Source organism: Python bivittatus, unplaced genomic scaffold (assembly GCF_059951505.1).
Source record: "Python bivittatus isolate LINGU-HERP-01145 unplaced genomic scaffold, Pbiv_v1 ctg000350_np1212, whole genome shotgun sequence".
Taxonomy (NCBI): Eukaryota; Metazoa; Chordata; class Lepidosauria; order Squamata; family Pythonidae; genus Python; species Python bivittatus.
Genome location: NW_028277074.1, coordinates 31014699 through 31034648, shown reverse-complemented (window position 1 = coordinate 31034648; position 19950 = coordinate 31014699). Strand labels below are relative to the sequence as shown.

Below are 19950 nucleotides of genomic sequence, written 5' to 3'. Positions count from 1 at the left end.
CGTCCTGGTATCTAAGCAACCACTGAAAGCTGTTCGACTGGAGGCTCCGAGAAAACGCGTCTTCAAGCCAAAGTGCCGTAGGATGTGGAGCGGTACTCGCGCATCGCCTCACGGCCTAAGCGAAAATGAAAAGGAAAGGCAGAGGTAAACCTCCCTGTTATTCCAGGAGCCCGGCTGTGGTGTGGGACCGGGATAGCGTATCCTGGTTTTGAATTTTGTTGTGAACGACAACTTGTTCTGTTTGTACTTTACAAAATAATATAACCCATATGTTAGATCTAGTACACCTGTGTAAGGTTTGTAGACCTGAATCTTAAGGAATTCAATACTAAGAATTAAGGCGGAGGCTCTTAAAAAGAAAACAGCTCTTTAATCGGCCGAGTGAACAGCTGGGTGGGCAGCAACCCAAAACACAGGCAGCGAAAGTTCTGGGCAGCTCCACACCAACAAGATTTCTCAGCTTTGTTTTTATAGCTTTGCAAAGACAATAGATTGCAACTAATAAGGCAGTTTAAGGCAGTTTGAACCAGTGTTCCCCCCTGTACGAAACAAGGCGTAACAAACTTTTTCTGGGTTGATCAGCAGTAAAACTTTATTTCAAGCGTTTGCAAAGGCTTGTGGACTCCTCAGCATCCAAGTAGGAAGCCACACCCACCTACAGAACTCAGCATAATTTATACATTTCTATCCCGTCGCTCAATCACTATATTGTTTTGTTATTGGTCAGGCTTACATTCTTGTCCAGTATTACATATGCAAGACATGTAATTTAATATTCATTAGTTTAGTGCTCATGCTCAGTTCTACTCTTCAGCTGAAGGCTTTGGTTAGTTGATAAAAACTTCATTTAGATACTTTTAGTGAGTTCTAATACAGCGTTCTATTCATCCCTTATCTCTAGCTAGCGTCAACCTACGTTAACTCACATAGAAGAAGAAGAGGCTTCTTTATTTTAGAAGGAAGACCTTTCTGTTCCAGCTACCTCCTGCTTTTATTGCAACCAATCTTAAATGTGCTCACACAGCAGAAAAAAAATTATTTCTTTGTCTGTTTAGGTTACATTATGCTCCTTCCCAGAAAGCCCCCCCCCTTTTCTCCTTTAAAATTTTTTTCTATCTGACCTCTTTATGAAACAATCGAAGTTCCTTGTTAATGTTGGTCAAGTAAAAGCTACCTTTTTGTCACTAATAACTATTACTTTTTAGCATTTCTCACAATCCACACTTTTTCTTTTATTTATAATTATTAGTGACACTTTGATACCCCTTAAATTCTTTCAGAGCGTATTGGATTTCTTTTAGGTTAAGGTTTTCTGTTTCCCTTTTTACTATTCTTACCATCATGAGTCTATTTCCTTCTGGTGTTTCTCTTGGGACTATGGCTAATTGCATTCTTTCAACAGTGTATGTAATTATTTTCATAAGTAGTGGTATAAAACAGGGTATTAATATTATTCCCAGTATTCCCATTATGAGTACAGTTCCCCATTTACTCCAACCTCCCCCTACACCAACATTTGCACTCACAAAACCAGCACATCAGGAAGGGTGTGAAGTCTTGAGTTAGTAAGTTCCACAGTTGAAGTTCTTCTTTCAGGGAATAGTATTAATATCCACTCCTTTCTGTAATAATCCAGATGTAATCCAATCCACTATATCCACTGTTTAGTAATCCAGTTATGAGTAGTAGTAGTCCAAATATAATCCAGTTATGAGTAGTGGTAGTCCAAATATAATAGTCCAAATATAATCCAATTATGAGTAGTGGTAGTCCAAATATAATAGTCCAAATATCCAAATATAATAGTTCAAATATAATCCAGTTATGAGTCCACTGGGTGTATTTTCAAATTTGATTGTTTCCGCAACTTGAGTTTGAGGGGTTCGTTGGTAACTTCACAAATCCACTCTTTTGCTCCATCCACTGGTCCCTTGACTCTTGTATAAGGGGTCCACCCTTTTTCTTTTGTTCGGACTGCAGTCTCTCTGGTTAGGAGAACCTGATAAGGTCCTTCCCACTGCGGTTGGAGTTTTTCCTCTTTCCAACTTTTTATCAGGACCCAATCTCCAGGCTGGAACCGGTGAACTGCAAATTCGAGTGGTGGATTTTGCGCCAACAGACCTTTTTTCTAAGAAAAGAAAGTGATCTGGACAGATCAAGCACATACTTTCTTATGACTTTATCTTTTAGTTCCATAGCATTTTCTTCCCAGTTTGTCCCCATATATGGAATACCAAACATCATTTCGTATGGTGATAATCCAATGTCCCTTCGGGGTTTTGTTCTAAGTCTCAGTAGGGCTAGAGGCAAGCACTTTGTCCATGGTAACTGCAATTCTAACATCAGTTTGCTCAGAGCCTCTTTTAGCATGCCATTAGCCCTCTCTACCCTCCCAGAAGAAGGCGGGTGCCAGGGTGTGTGGTGTTCCCATGTGGTGTTCAAGGCTTGCATTACTCCCTGTAACACCTTTACAGTAAAATGGCTCCCGGAATCACTATCTACCTTTGAGACTATTCCATATCTAGGTATTATCTGTTCTAGAATAATTTTTATCACCATCCCTGCAGTAGCTGTTGTTGTAGGAAATGCTTCAATCCATCCAGTTAAATGATCTACAAAAACTAATAAATACTTCATTCGGCCACTAGGTGGCAACTCGGTATAATCTACTTGAATACATTGAAATGGTCTCAAGGCGGGGGATCGCCCCCCTTGTGCTTTTTGTCGTAAGGCTTGTCGATTTACCTTCTTACAAATCATGCATTTTTCAGTTACTTGCTTGGCTATTGTATAAATCCCTAAACACCTATACTTTTTCAGAAAAAGATCTACTAAAGCTTGAAGTCCCCAATGACTGCTGTCGTGTAAAGTGTTCAGTATTTCCCTGGTTAAGGTTTTATTCAACATCTGTCTCCCGTCTGGCAACATCCACTTCCCCAACTCATCCTCCTCCGCTCCTACCTTCAATTCCTCTTTTTCTCTTTCCCCAAACACCGGCATCTGTTCCCCAATTTCTGGTAGGGTTGGGGCAAGATACATAATTTCTTTTCCCCCTTCAGCTCCTGCTTCTTTTGCCTCTACAACTGCCAAGTTATTTCCCACTGCTTTAAAGCTCCCTTCTTTCTGGTGACCAGCGACATGAACCACTGCTATCTCCGCTGGTAACATAAGAGCTTGCAAAACTTCTTTTACCAAGTTCTCATGCACCAATCCTTTTCCTTTGCTGGTCATTAACCCCCTCTCCACCCAGATCTTTCCAAACATATGCACAACTCCGAATGCGTACTTGGAGTCGGTGTACACTGTCCCTATTTTCCCTTCCAGCAAGCAAAACGCCTGTTTTAGTGCATACAGTTCACAAGTCTGGGCTGACCAATGTTTTGGTAAACTCCCTGCCTCCAGCACCACTTTCTTCGTACCATCGATCACTGCATATCCATTCTGTTTCCTTCCTTCTAAGACCCTGGAGGACCCGTCTATAAAAATATGTTCTCCTTCTAAGGCTGTTTCTAGTAAATCAGGACGTATTTTAGTTTGCAAGTCTATTACATCCATACAGTAATGCTCAAGATCTCCTTGTTCTCCCCTTTCATTGGCTAAGAACTGTGCAGGGTTTAAATTGGGATCTGTTGTTAAAATTAAATCAGGCTTTTCCATTAAAATGGTCTCATACTTAAGAACCCTGGAATCCATGAGCCATCGTCCTGCTTTTTGGTACAAGATAGCCCTCACTTGGTGTGGGGTGCTGACTATCAATGCTCCCCCAAAAGTTAGTTTCCTGCTTTCCTGCACCAATATTGCAGTTGCTGCTACAGCTTGCACACAGACAGGCCAACCTCTGATTACAGGGTCCATTATTTTGGATAAAAAGGCTACAGGTTTTCTTTGCCCTGCCCACTTCTGAGTCAATACCCCTTGAGCAATGCCATTCTCAGTGTTTACATACAAGTGAAATGGCTTTTCCAGATTAGGTAAGTTCAACACTGGAGCTTGACTGAGAGTTCTTTTCAAAGTTTCAAAGTTTTCCAATTTGTTTTTCTGCCACTCTAAAATCCAAGGTTCCTCCTCTAACAGCTTAGAATACAATTCCTTGGTCAGAACAGCATAATTGTCAATCCATAATCTACAATATCCTACCAAGCCCAGAAACCTCCTCACTCTTTCTTTGCCTTAGGTATGGGCTGAGTTGCGATTCCTTCAATTCTGCTGGGCGAGATTTTCCTTTTTCCCTCACTGATCAAGTGTCCCAAGTATTTAACTTCCCTTTCCACATACTGCAATTTTCCTTTAGATACTCTTAGTCCTTTTTCACCAAGAAAATCTAACAATTGGTTTGTAGCCTGCCTCACTTCATCTTGCTTTTTTTCCTGGTACTAATAAGTCATCCACATACTGGATTAAAGTAACTTGTTTAGGTAGAATTAATTCCTCTAGTACTTGTTCAAGCACTTGCCCAAATAAATTCGGTGATTCTGTAAATCCTTGTGGTAAAACAGTCCATTGATATTGTTGTTTCCTCCCTGTATGAGGATTTTCCCACTCAAAGGCAAAAAGGGGACGGGAATCCTCATGCAAGGGGCAAGCCCAAAATGCATCTTTTAGATCTACCACACTAAACCAGGTATGGTCAGGTGGGATTTTCCCCAATAATGTATACGGATTTTGGCACTGCCTCCTTAATTCCTTTTACTATCATACTTCTCAAATCTTCCATAAAATTTCGGTGGAGGGGATTATTGTTGTCCCAATCTGGTTTATTCAGGGGAAATTTCTGGTCCCCTATTGCATTATTCGGATGTTCTCTGTCCCATGCTCTAATGGCTGCTGTTCTGCCTAGTGGACTGTTAGGATTGATTTTTAACCTAGGATTTTTCTGAATCTTTTTAATGCATTTCTCTTTACTTGAGCTTCCTCCTCCCATAGTGATTGGTTTAACAGCCTTTTTAGTCGCACTGCGTCCATGAGGCAGTGTTTTCGAGCCCTGTCTTCCCTCTCTGTATAATATCTAGACACAAGGACAAAACTGTCTTTCCCTGCCAGTCTCCCAGCACACGCTGGCCTTTTAGACTGACCTGGCAAGAGAGCTTCTGCAAATTACGTCTCCTAACCCACGTTAGCCTTTTTCTCACAAAAAAATTTAAAGACGTAAACCCTCGTATCTAGACTACAGAGACCATCAGCAATCCATCACTTCGCTTCGTTCGCACCTGGCCGGTCCCCTTGCGGGAATCCGGAAATGCAAGTTTGAACACACATTCAGTTCGCACTATCTTTGGAACTCTATCAGTTCCTAAGTACGTCTCGTGCGCTTCACATAGGTCCCTAGACTCACACAAGGCCTACCCAACCACCAGACCGCCCAGGCAGTACTTTGAACCCCCTTTGGCTCGTTTCTTACCTGGGTTCATGCACGAAATTGCTTGGTCTACTTTTTCCTGGGCCACAGACTGACACCTCACCGGCCCATGCTTGACCCAAAGGACGAACTGACGCCTCACGCAGGTCCCCCTCTTTATTTTTACTGCTTCACCAACCTCTATTTTGCAGCCTCAGGTCCTCATGGGCACTGGGTCTGAGGCCAAACTCCACTAAAGGACTGCTAAAGTTTAGCAGGGCGCGCCTTCCTCCACTAGAGTGCGTCCCCAGGGCACCAGATGCCAATTGGTTATCCCGGACGAGCCCCCAATTGTACAAAACAAGGCATAACAAACTTTTTCTGGGTTGATCAGCAGTGAAATTTTATTTCAAGCATTTGCAAAGGCTGGTGGACTCCTCAGCATCAAAGTAGGAAGCCACACCCACCTACAGATCTCAGCATAATTTATACATTTCTATCCCGTCGCTCAATCACTATATTGTTTTGTTATTGGTCAGGCTTACATTCTTGTCCAGTATTACATATGCAAGACATGTAATTTAATATTCATTAGTTTAGTGCTCATGCTCAGTTCTACTCTTCAGCTGAAGGCTTTGGTTAGTTGATAAAAACTTCATTTAGATATTTTTAGTGAGTTCTAATACAGCGTTCTATTCATCCCTTATCTCTAGCTAGCGTCAACCTACATTAACTCACATAGAAGAAGAAGAGGCTTCTTTATTTTAGAAGGAAGACCTTTCTGTTCCAGCTACCTCCTGCTTTTGTTGCAACCTGTCTTAAATGTGCTCACACAGCAGAAAAAAAATTATTTCTTTGTCTGTTTAGGTTACATTATGCTCCTTCCCAGAAAGCCCCCCCCTTTTCTCCTTTAAAATTTTTTTCTATCTGACCTCTTTATGAAACAATTGAAGTTTCCTTGTTAATGTTGGTCAAGTAAAAGCTACCTTTTTGTCACTAATAACTATTACTTTTTAGCATTTCTCACACCCCTTTACCCTCAAGACCTTTTCCCTGCGCTCTCCCCCCTCAAGGTCTTCTGTGTACATGTCCTTCAGGCAGTTCTTCTTAGCGCAAGGAAAATACAGAGGCGAGATAGCGAGAGCCAGGCTAAGAAAATCCCCCCCCCTTCCTCCCCTTCACCTGCCTACAAATAAAAATCAATACTGTCTTTCCAGCATGGAAATTGACTTGCTATTTGGATGATGATGATGATGATGATGATGATACAAAAATGTTTTGGAATACCATGCTTAATGTGGTAAAAAATCAGAAATCTGCATAGTAGAGCGTTATCCCAAGGCAGCTAAAATATGTAGAGAGTCTTCTGTTTACATTTTTAACACTATATTCATTTGAATTGAGTAATAAATAAATACATTTGTAATAAATGTATTTATTACATTTTTCTACATTTTAAATAAAGATGAAAAATAATGTTCATGGAGAAAGGTAAATAGGAACATTGGGGATAATTTATTAATTAAAGGGGTTTTATGGTTTCTTGGAACTGATGCAAGGGATGTGACATTGCATGGAGGAATACAAAGTTGTACACTTGCTTTACAAAGAACTGGCATAACTAGTCCATATATCAAGGAATGTATAGTAGGAAATAATGGCGAGAAGAGGTAAGTGGAGACATGCATTAACACCCAGGTGATCAGGAAAGCTGAATAATTTGACAGCAGTTGTGGATAGATTATAATATGAAAGAAAAGGATTATAAGGGAGAAACAGGAGGCCTGTTTTTGTAATACTGAGAGAATTTAATAGCATGATCTGGCAATTGGATGTCTCCATGTGTCTCTTCTTTCAGTGAAATCTCACATCCTATACATCAATTCCAAGAAATCATAAATATACCTTTTAATTGATAAATTATCCCCACTATTCCTACTTATCTTTCTATATGGACACTATTTTCCCCTTTATTGAAAATGTAGAAGATTATCATTACAAATCATATGCAATTAGGATTGTAATAGGGTGAGATAAAGTACCTGACTGACCATCTGACTAATCAATACAAACTATGTCAAGACAAAAACATCAAAAAGAACAAATGGGAAAATATGATACAAAGAATTCGATAAATATTGGGAAAGGACTGATGTGGAATATAAATGGAATAAAGGAAGTCACACAAAGATCAATGCCACAAACTAAGCATTACAGTTACTAAACCTCTCAAGAGAATATAAAATTCCTAAAAGAGTTATATTTCAGTGTTTTTCTGAAAAGTGTCATGACTGGACAGTCTAGATGTGTCAGTCACAAAGCTATACCTTTCCACTTTCCCGATGTTCCAGTTAAAGGAAGGATAAAAATAATATATGGAGACAAGAGATCCTATCTGAGGCTGGTCCAATGTCTTGGGGCATCCCACTTCATCTCAAACCACTTTGATCTCAATCTGGATTTGTTCTGAATATTACTGAAGTTGGGATATACACCTCTGATTTCTCATCTAAGGTGTCTGAATAATTGAACAATATAGCAATGTTTGGCTTGTTACTAATAACTGCAGTCTAGAAATATCTGGTTTTTTTAAGTTGTCCGTTCAAATAATTTCCCAGTATTTTAATGTTTAGACATCTTACAGTGTACTGAAATCTGGTAACATTTACTTTTTCCCACCAGGGCTCAAAGAGAGCAAGCAGTTAAAAAAATTCAGAAGATATGGTGGATGCACATGACAAAAAGACTATTTAAACTTCTGAAACATACAGTTCGTGCAGCGGTATGGTCTTGTACACAGTGATGCCTGACTAAATGTAGCCTTATTGTTTCCATCTTAACTTCTTTTTCTTTCCACTCCCCCTGTTTTAAGGTAGATCCCCTATGTGCAGACATATTAGCTGTGTTCACCCAACATAAAGATTTCTGTTGTATAACCAGTCATAAAAGATTCTGTCTTGCTTCAGAATATCAAAGTTGTAGAAGCAGCAGAACTACCATCAGTGGCAAGCTATATCAAGAGGCTGCTGAACAACCAAACTGAAAGCCAGGTCAGACATCAGACAAAAGTTTCTAAACAATCATAAAACATCAATCAGAAACAGCATTCAAGGACAAATTCAGGGGTCAAGAGGCAGAGGTCCACACATATTGAAGGAATGAAGGACACGGCATTGTTCCAGCACTGGTGTTCAAAGCTGGTATTCTAAAAACCAGAGTTCTTGAAAACATATCCAGACTCTAGCACAATTAGCCATCAGGTCAGAAAAAAATTCATTTTGGCAAATAGTGCCTGATATCTAAATAAGCTTTTACTCAGCACTCTTATTTCTCAGTTAAATGCCATGGTTTTTTTTTTCAAAGTGGATCCTCAATTTTTTGTGCCAGCCAAGTATACTACCACTTTCCCTGGTCCTACTGAAGGATCCCAGTCACATGAAAGTCTGAATCTTCCCGTTAGGTTCCAGACTGCAGTGTTGTCTGTCTGGAAAATTAAAATTTTGAAGGTTCATTGTTTAGGGGAAGTGTGATGGAACCTAGTATTTAGTGCAATGCTATATTGAGGTAAAATTAATATCCATCTATGTTATTGTGGAAAGAAAGAAAACTTATATTTGGTTTTCTTATTGAATATTCAACTGTCATTTTGTTTTTAAAAATATTTAGCACTTTTACTGTAAAGAGATAAGAAAAAAACACAGAAACAGTTAACAGCACAATTAGTAAAAATGAAATTTGTTTTTCTTTCCCACTGTTCTGATCAGTGAGTATAAGTTTTAGAATAGATAAGAACACTTGGCAATTTATCTTTTTCAGTGGGTTACAAAACGATATGTATTTAATGAATTAAACAGTGCTGCTTTAACATAATAAAATACAGGGTTTCATTTTTTTCTGTTCTGCATTGACTGTGTCAGTTAAAATAAGGAAAAACGTTTTGTTGTAATTGCAGTTATTCATTCACAGTTACAGTCAAAGACAAATTGAAAGATTAAGATACAAATAGGAGCATGAGAAAAAAATAGCATCACATCAGGAAGAAAATTAGAAGTTATTCCCATTGGGTAATTCAAACATAATGAGAATGAAAGATAATCTTAGTAGCAAAACTCTAGTGATCCTTCTAATAATTTTATTGTCCTGATCTGAAACCCAAAAAGAGAACCTGGTGCTTTTCTACAGTCCCTGAGCCTTTGGTTTAAACTGAAGATAAATGATTTTTCCAGATTTCTCCATTTAGAAGACATGTAAGAGCACATGATCAACTCTCAATTGCTTCAGATCCATAAAGGCCATGCCATTCTGGGATGGGAATTTTTCAAAACCTCCCCTCCTAAACAGCTGATAGAAAAGAGATACTCAAGCTAAGTTAAAGGCTTCCAACAGACCTCAAAGGATTTCAAAAATGTAGAATGAAATCTACCTTGCAGAACCAGAGGCAACAAACAAAAGGATAAGTTTATTTCAGTAATTAAAGCACATCCATATCTGAGCCTTAACTGCGACCATTCAAAATGCAATAGAGTACAGTATTGCAGCTTTGCAAGATCATAAGCTCTACGGGGATATAGACTTGTGACCTGTATATGTACATATTCAGTATATTGGCTGGGTTTTTTGGCTCTGATAGTGACACCAGCTGCATTCCTCTGCATATACCACAGTTTCATCCCTCTCTACTCTCAGCAACCACTACAAATTTTGGGAGGGTTGCTGCCATTAGTAATGGGAAAATAATTATTTGTGCCCACCAGTCAGCTGTTCATTTATTGGCAGTAAGAAACCAATTATCATGTTTCCCAACATTTTCAGCAGGAAGCATTTAAATTATAGTATATATTCTAAATTAATTTTTACATAGTATAAAAAATAAAACACCCCAAAACCCAGATTTTTTTTAAAGCCTCAGTCTTTCTTATATATGTAATATATTTCTGCCTTTTTTGCATCATTATCTCACCATGACTCTTGTTCCACTGAAAACAGTGCAGCCCTGGCCTCCAAAAGTTGCCTATCTCTGCCCTACATTTGTAATAATTACAAATTATATATTGCAAAGTTTATTTTAGAGTTGAATGGCTTTATCTCATAATACTACAATTACTGTTATTTTGCCTAAAGATGGGATGATTTGGTAGTCTTAGATCTAGTGATCTAATATTTCAACTTTCTAATTAAAATTTACTGAAAAGCTGATGTTCTTTTTCTGAATGAAAAATAGGAAAACTAGGGCTGTAATATAGTAGTATGGATCATGCTATTCAGTATTTCCTCCAATTAGCAATATAACTATGCTTTCTTTCAGGGTTTTCCATACCCCTCTCTTTCCCACTTCCTCATCCCAGTGACACTCAAAATTGCATAAATACTGAGTATACTGAGTCCTCATTGGGCTATTTGTTTGTTCAAATTTTTCCCTAAAAATTGCTATTTCTTAATCTTGAGATATTTTAAACATTGGTATTTCTCTGTTTTTTCTTAGTAGTCTCAATTTGGATACACCATGATCATAACATTTCTGTTTGTTCTTTGTAAATAGAATGCTAATGATAGTTATGTTGCAAATCGATTGGGCAAATATTGTATTTCTTTCAGGAGTATTGTATCAGCTATGACATTTTAAAAAGAGTGAGTCCTTTGGAGGCTGAACTTCTTAAAGAACCTACTATTCAATATAAAGTCCGATTCAGGTAAATTAGTGCATTTATTTCCCTTGGTTCCATGTATATGATTACTTTTGGTTAATTTGACAATGTTATTGTATACACAGAATTTCCACTGGAATCACTGCACTTTAAGCACTGTTCATATTTTACAGGCAGCAGAGTCAAACATAGCATTAGGGAGACAGCCACTATGTTCTATGCTATTAAGCCAATTGTGGTTTTGTTTACCATATTGTTCAAATAGTCCATGGAACAGATTTTAGTTAAGGAGAAATGTAGAATCCAGACTAATAGCAAGATAAGAGATGTGGGGGAAAAGAGATTAATACTTTGCTCCTTAATCTGTTTTCAGAAAGTATTTATTTATGCCACAGGAGAGTATTCAAATTACAAATGGAGAGTATTCAAATTAAAAATGGAGAGTCGGAAGTGGTATAGATTCTATCCAATGATTTCTGCTGAACATGGAAATTAGATCCTATTTCCTAAAATTATACCTCTGTCTATAGCATTTAATACATTCATATAGTCCAGCCAAACAAATATTGACCTGACTAAACCGATCACTCGCTGATAGGAAAGATGAAGCAAGAAATGTTGTTCTTCTGGTTGCCTTAAATTGCAGCCACAGAAGAATGTTTAAAACAGTTGTCAATCATATCACTGGAATAAGAAATACTTAAATGAGTTATGACTTCTAAGGCAGAACATAAAAAATACATTCTCATAAAAATAGATACTCAATTTTTCTATTTTCTCCCTTCAGATTTGCTGGGTCTGATTTTCCCCCTTTTATTGTGTTTAAAATATTTTATAAATCAGGAACCAAAAGCAACCAATACATCAGTGGGAAAAGAGTAATAACATCAGCAAGTAAGGTAATCTACTGTTCATTTTGCTAATTTTCTATTTACCCAAACATTTTTTAATGTTTAATAACTGTATCATGTATTATTTCAGCTGGGGTAGACATGTAACTTGTCATAAATTGCAGATTGAAACATTATTATTTAATATTTAAATTGAATATGACTTGAGGATGTCTTTACCTTTACCTTTTAATATATCTGTTAAAACTCTTTTTAATAGGTGGTTCTTGAGTGTGGTTCTTGAGTGTGAAAAATTAGCAAGATACTTTCAGTTTTTTTTAAAGAAACAATTATTTTATGAATACAGCTGGGTCTCTGAATTCTCAGGGGTTAAACGTCAACACTGTCAACACTGTGAAATTCTGCAAAAATCTGTACTTTTGCCCAAATAGCCCCAGATGTTTTTTATGTATGCCTAAACATTTTGGATGTGGCCTGCTACCCAAAATCATGCAGCCTGGGGTCCCAGAAAGAAATATGTTCATCCAGTTTGCAAGAGAGAGGGAGAGAGCTCTCTCCACTTCCTCCAGCAGCAATTTTGGCAATGGCTTCACTAGCCACCTCAGTGCAGGCAGTTCAGCAAGTCCCCCACCTTGCACTGGCAAGAGCGAGCCATGAGGTGGAGGAGGAGGAAATGGCAGCAGGGGCATGGCCTCTGGCCCCTATGTAGAACAAGGTTAATATGATAAATTTCACAACTGCCACCACAAAAACATGTTCATGAATACAGATCCCTCAAATATGGTGGCCCGACTATAGTAGTAGTACTATTAAATATCTAAGATATTACTTAGTAAATAACTACCTCAGTAATATAAACTTTGATGATAACACAGTTAAAAATCATACATTTCTTCCCCAAACTATATATTTATTTGATTTATATCCTGCTTTTCTACTCAGTAGTTCAGTAAAATATTGTTTAGTCATCAATAATAGTAATTAAAATATGGAACACAAAATTTTAAAAATGTAAACCTGACTGTAAAATTAATTAATAATTAAAATGTGGTGAAAGAGACACGTCTTGGTTGCTATTCTAAAGGCAGAGAAGTACAAGTTGAATATAACTTCCAAGGGATTTCATTCCATAGCATGAAAACAACACAAAGAAAGGTTTCTACAAGCAGATAAATGGGCATATAAGGGCTGGATCACAATACTTCACCCAGTGCTCTCCTTCAAAATGGTATGGGAGAGAATATTGGGTTATCAAGCTTTCAACATATTGGCCTCCCCATGATGTGCTGAATAAGATGTTGGAATAGATTTGTGAGGGAAGAAGAGATGCACTTTTATTTTAGGAATAAGGAAATTTCCCATTAACCATCTGACCTCATCCTTAGAGAATATATTATCACTTATTTATATTTTATAATATTTGCTAGGCAGCTGTTGATGCTTGCAAATTAATGGGATATCGGACGTATTATAATCAGATTCTTCAAGATGAACTTCAGTATAAAAGGCACGGAATAACAGATGAAATGGATATTGCTACAATAAGAGATTACATACAAGTAAGCAGTGCTTAGATTTATCTATCTCATGGGATTATATATTTGAAAAAAAAATCATAGAGTAGTAAAGGTCCATTCAGGCAACCAAGTCCAATCCAACTCTCAGTTCAGAATCCAAATTAAAGCATCTCCAATACATGGTTGACCAGTTCTGCTTGAATGCTTCTGTTGAAGGGACCCCCTACCATTTGGGATAAATGGTTCCACTGTTAAACTGCTTTTATTGTTAAAAAGCTTTTTCCTAATATTAAATCAAAGTCTACTTTTCTGTGACTTACAATCATCATTTCATATCTTACATTCTAGGACAATACCATAGAAAACAGGTGCTGATATTCTGTTTGACAACTTCAGAGATTTGAAAATGGCTGACATATTCCCCACCCATCTCATTATATGTAGTCCTCGATTTGCGACCAGTCAGCGACCATTCCAATGGTGGTTACGACTGGTCCTTGGAGTTCCGGCTGTCCCAGCATCCCTGCAATCACGTGATCACAACCTCAGTGCTGGGCAACCTGTTCACACTTACAACTGGTTGCCAAGTGCCCTGTGATCACATGATTACCATTTGTAACCTTCCCTGCTAGCTTCTCCAGAAAGTCAATGGGGAAGCTGGCAGGGAAGGTCACAAGTAAGCACCTGTGCACCCTCCTCCAGTCCCTCTGAGCTCTTGCTGTGCTAGCCACTCATGTACTCCTGTGCACCATCCCTGACGCTCACAGCACCTCTCATGCACCCCCTTGCACCCTCCTCAACCTGCATGCCACCTCTCGCCCCCCCCACACACCCTCCCTTACCATCTACGACCTGCGCAGTGCTTTGCAACCCCCTCACATCCTTGCGCATCCTCCCTGACTCTCCCTGACCCTCGGCGCCTCTCACACACACACCCTTGGACCCTTGTGCCCCCTCCCTGGCCCATTCCATGCCTCTCATGTACCTGCCCTGCCCCTGCACCCTCCTTCACTTCCTCCCCCACTTACCTGCCTGCAGGCCTGGAACTTACAACTGAACTTCTGATGAGCATTCTTTTAATATGGTTGTTAAGCCAGGTATGAATTTAAACAGCATATCTGCAGTGTAATCCGTAATTGACTATCTTGCTAGTTAGAAAGGGAGCCAAAAATGACCAGTTTTGTCTCTACCATTAGCAGAAAATCTTGCATGCAGCTTGGGTAACAGCCTACTCTTTCTTTATTTTAATAGAAAGCATTATGTGAAATACTCAGCTGACTAAAACCATGATGAAAGCAATGAAGGTCAATATTTATGGACTTATCTCTTGACAATGAATGTTTTTATTGTACATTCATTAATTTAGAGAAAGTGTATCATAAAATGACTAGGCTAGAATTGTGGAACATTTTACATAGTGGGATAGAAACTTGTTTGCTGGATGTATTATAAGCAATGTATGATAAAAGTTAAGCCTATATGTGAATAAAGGGAATGTTTAGCACCTGTTCAGCATGGATTAGAGAAAATGAGGATGTATAGTGATCCCTTTGTTGCTTAATGTATTCATAGATTAATATATAAAGAATACCTCTGGTGAGATTAGAGGTGTGATGGTTGGTGATATAAATGTGTATGTACTTCTGTATATAAAAGACATCTTGTTGCTGGCTGAGAACCAGGAGAAATTCTCCTTCCTTGAGCCGATGACCTGCTGAAGCTGTGCAATGTTTTCATGAACCATTGAAGCCGTGCATTTTTAATATACAGACTGTTTTCAGCGGTTTTCAGCAGTTCATGAAAACATTGCATGGCTTTAGCGGTTCGTTTCCTTAAGGAAGGAGAACACTGTCCACCATTTTTAGTAATAGGCAGCCCGTTCATAAGTACGAGTTCCAATTTATATACAAATTCAGGTTATTAGATCAGTCTACCTCCAGTGATTAATGGACCCAGAAGGGTTCCAGAGGGAGTTAGGGGCTGAGCCTGATGGTCTGCTGCGCAGTCCAACTGAGGCCTTAGTCACCACTTGGAATGAGAGGGCAGCTATGGCCTTGGATTGGATCATGCTTCCTTTCTCAGGGAAGGTTGTAGAGAAGGTGGTTGCAAAATAGCTTCAGAGGATCCTGGATGAAATGGATTATCTGGATCCCTTCCAATCAGGATTCAGGCCAGGATATGGGACAGAAATGGCATTGGCATTTGGATGACCTCTGGCAGGAGTGGGATGTGAGTGGTGCATTCATCCTTGTGCTATTTGATCTCTCAGTGGCTTTCATCCTTGTTCTATTTGACCTCTCAGTGGCTTTCAATACCATCAAGCATGGTATATTTCTAGGCTGGCTTCAGGGGCTGGGAGTGGGCGGCACAGTATTGCACTGGTTCACTTTCTTCCTCTGAGGCTCGTTCTAGTCGGTGTTGATCGGGAGCAAGAGGTCCAGCCCGTGGCCTCTACTATGTGGGGTGCTGCAGGGCTCGGTACTTTTAACATCTACATGAAGCCACTGGATGAGATCCTCCGTCACCATGGGGCAAGGTACCATCAATATGCTGATGATACCCAATTATACATCTCCACTAAATGAGCTAAGTGATGCTGTTGATGTCCTCTCTCGGTGCCTGGAGGCTGGGGGGAACTGGATGGGGAACAACAGGCTTCAACTGAACCTTGACAAGACTGAGTGGCTTTGGGTTTTGGGAATTTCTTTATCCAGGGATTTACCATCTTTGGTGCTGGATGGGGTTGCACTATCCCAAACAGACCCAGTGCACATCTGAGGGTCCTTCTGGACTCATGACTCCTGCTCAAAGAGCAGGTGGCAGTCGTAGCCAGGAGGTCCTTTGCACAGCTTCATGTTGTGCCCCAGTTGTACCCATTCCTGGATTGGAAGTTCCTACTCTCAGTCACTCATGCCCTAGTCACCTCCCAAATGGATTACTGTAATGTACTCTCTACATGGGACTGCCCTTGAAGAGTATCTGGTTGAAGCAGCATGGGCAGTTATGTGTGCTCCAAGAACTGCATATGTCACACCTTTGTTCTGCAAGCTGCATTGGCTGCCAGTTTGCTTCCAGGTCCAGTTCAAGGTGCATGGGGCCAGGTTATTTGAGAGACCACCTCTCCCCCCAGTTACATCTATTCATCCCATCAGGTCCAGCAGAAGGGGCATGTTATTGGTCCCATCAGCTAAGGAGCTTCATTTAGCAGGATTCAGAAAGAGCCTTTTCTGCTGTTGTACCCACCCTCTGGAATATCATCCCCCCAAAGTGAGATTGGCCCCAACCCTTCTGGCCTCCTGGAAGGCCCTTAAAACTTAAATGTGCCATAAGGCTTGGGGATTCCAAGGAAGTATGGAGCCCATTAAATGGTTATATTTTTAGAGTCCACTTTCCTCTGCCTTTTTATTACTGTATTTAAATGTAGTTTTTAATTTTTAATTGTTTTTAATGGAGAGTCACATGCAAATAACTCAGAGTCACATGCAAATAAGATGGGCGGCCATATAAATTTAATAAATAAATAAATATAATTAAGCTACCCAAGTTTAATTGTATTATAATTAACATCTAATAAATGTTGTTTCTTTATGACTTTCTAGTATGCCAGTCATATGGATGAAACTCCAGCATATTATGGTGGCAGACATAATTGTTGGAGAAGGCTGACTTTGGAAAATCTTCCTAGAGCAATGATATTGTATGACATCATGGATTATGCAGAGTCTGGGAAGCTGTCTGCTAGACTTAGAGCGGAACTTCCATTTCTGTTGCTGAAACCACAGAATGAAGAAACATGTCGTGCTCAAATCTTTGCTGTTTGTCAAATTAGGTAAATGCTAATTGTTGCCATATTTGATTGTTAACATTCTTTGGAATGTCTTTCTTCCCTTTTATTTTTATTTGTTTAAAGACAGATAAGAATTAATGCCAAGAGAAGAAGAGTTCTTATTTGTAACTATAATCCCAAACACTGTAATTTCTTAAACCTAAACCCACTAAAATGTGCAAGGGTATGTGTGTATGTATGTATGTATATATGTATGTATGTATTTATTAAATTTATATGACTGTCCATCTCAAATACATTACTTGGGTGGCTAATAATACTTAAAAACAGGATAAAAACAATATAATGAAATTGTAAATAACAGAATTATAAATAACAAAAATAGCAACTGAGAAAAAAAAACAACCAGCAGCAACAATTAATATAACCATACAGCAGGCTTCCTCACCTCCAGGGCTTCAGGCTTGACAACAAAACTAGGTTTTCAAGGCCTTACAAAAGGCCAGCAGGATAAGTCTCCAGAGGGGTAATGTTCCAGAAGGCAAGGGCCACAACAGAAAAGACTCTCTTCCTGGGTCCCACCCATTGATACTCCCTGATGGACAGGACCTGGAGCATGCCTCTTTTGCCAGATTTAACAGGATGGGTAGATGTAACCAGGGAGAGACAGTCTTATAAGTATCCCAGCCCTAAGCCTTAAAGGTAACTACCAGCACCTTGAATTGAACCTGGAAGTCTTGGTACAGAATGTCATTACACTTAAAATACTGGGAAAGGTTTACTAATAAATAATCATATATAATTCCAAGGTTGCAGCATTGTCTTTCATACGGAAATGGACAATATGCAGGTGGTAGTAATGAGGCTTCTTGGTGTTTACAAATACTCAATGCAATAAGCCCTAAACGTGGCCCTGTTACTTTATTGGTGAATATTGATGCAATGCCTAACAAGTGTTAAAGATCATTCATGTTTCCAATTGCATTGTTCTTTCTATATGAGCTGCCAGTCATCTCATCCCATTATATTTTGAATATGTTGTCCATTTTGCCTTATCCAAGTGACTTCCTCGTCTCAGTTTTGTAAAATGTTAATTGTTATTGAGTGCAGTTATACAAATGTTCTCATCTAAAATAATTAACGCACTTCCTCATAGGACTTGAATCTTTTTCCAGAGAAGCTTGTGGTTTATGAGTTTTATATGCAAGCTTTCTATATGCTATTTGAGATTCTGAGATGGAATTTGGTGTTGGTTCAGCTAGGGGTCATGGTTGTTTATGACAGGTGAGAAGAGGTAAAGGCTGGTTTAGTAGCACAATCTTAATGCCATCTTGATGTCTTCTTAGTACTACAAAGGGAAGGCAATACAATTTTAAAGGTTGCTGTAGGAATGGTCAGTGTCCTACATTTGCCCATTATTTTAATTACAATATTATACTATAAATATTAAGGTGGACTGGTTGATTTCAAGCTAAAGAGACTCAGGCTTGGTTAGTATTTGAATGGAAGATCACCAGGAAATACCAGGTCTGGGGACTAGACTTTTTCTAGAATGTTTTTCCAGAAACCTTCCAGATTTCAACCATAGCTCATGCACAGACATAAAGTTAAAGCAGAAAATTGTTTTAATCATAGTATTGTATTTATCCAAAAGGAAGATGATCCTAAATTTAAGATACTCCCCTTTATCAAATGAAAAGTAGTTAGGAAAAAATGTAAATACAGAAATTTTGTATAATATGCAGGTTACCCACTTTTTCAAGTGAGAGTTGCCAACTACAGCTGAAACCAATCCTAGACAGGGAAGAAAAAAGAGAGAAACTGTTTATTATGAAAAAAGATATGCATTCAGCAGGCAAAGAACCCCCCTTTCAGTCTCGATTCAGACAAGGACATAGCATGAAACAGCATTGGTCACACTTGTTGATTGCCTATGGAAAGCAGAGGATGGAGTAATGCATCCATCCTGGCCCTCCTTGACCTCTCAGCAGTTTTCAATACCATCAACCATAGTATTGGGGGTTCTCTTGGGCTCATAGCTTACATTCAATGAGTAGGTGGAAGCTGTGGCCAGGAAATCCTTTGCACAACTGCATCTAGTGCAACCATTCCTGGACTGGGATACCCTGCTCAATGTCACTAATGCTGTAGTTACTTCTCAATTGGATTATTGCATGGGGCTACCCTTGAAGACAATCTGGAAGCTCCAACTGGTCCAGAAACTAACAGTGCAGGGGGTTATGGATACACCTTACTACACCCATGTAACACCTTTGCTTTGCAAGCTGTCTTGGCTCCCAGTAGGCTTCTAAGTGCAATTCAAGGTACCGGTCATCACCTATAAAGCTCTTAATGGCATGCATCCCAAGCACTCCAACAGAGTGGGTGGGCTACAGCTCCCTAACCCTAAAGCAATGCATTCTGACAGGACCTAGGATACATTCCTTTTCATTTGTGGCACCTGCCCTATGGAATGATCTCCCCTTTAAGATTCAAACTGGCCCCAATCCTGTTAGCCTTTAAGAAGGCTTTGAAGACCTAGATGTTCTTTCAGGCTTTGGGACCAGGATGTTAGATGGCTTCATCCGGGGAGGTTGAATATACTGTATGTTCCAATTGTGTTACTTGTTTTCATTATTGGATTCGTGGGTTTTTTTTTTGACATTGTGATGTTTTATGGTTGTACACTGCCCAAAGTTGCATATTTGCAAATTGAATGTCTGTATAATCTTAAATAAATAAATAACCAAGGCCTCCTAAACAGTAACTTATCTTCAGAACTTATTTATTTTTAAAGACATCCACAGTTTTCAAG

The 19950-nt window shown here is 39.1% G+C and overlaps 1 protein-coding gene across 1 annotated transcript in view; it reads left to right on the top strand.

Annotated features, from left to right (window-relative positions):
• Window positions 1-18: 18 nt before the first annotated feature.
• CUNHXorf58 (chromosome unknown CXorf58 homolog) overlaps window positions 19-19950 on the top strand; it is a 25001-nt gene continuing 5069 nt past the window's right edge. Inside the window, exons 1-6 of the mRNA XM_088144829.1 lie at window positions 19-144; window positions 8018-8117; window positions 10931-11025; window positions 11768-11879; window positions 13259-13390; window positions 16948-17177. Coding sequence (XP_088000955.1) covers window positions 83-144; window positions 8018-8117; window positions 10931-11025; window positions 11768-11879; window positions 13259-13390; window positions 16948-17177 — 731 coding nt within the window. The 5' untranslated portion in view covers window positions 19-82. The remainder of the gene's footprint in view (window positions 145-8017; window positions 8118-10930; window positions 11026-11767; window positions 11880-13258; window positions 13391-16947; window positions 17178-19950) is intronic.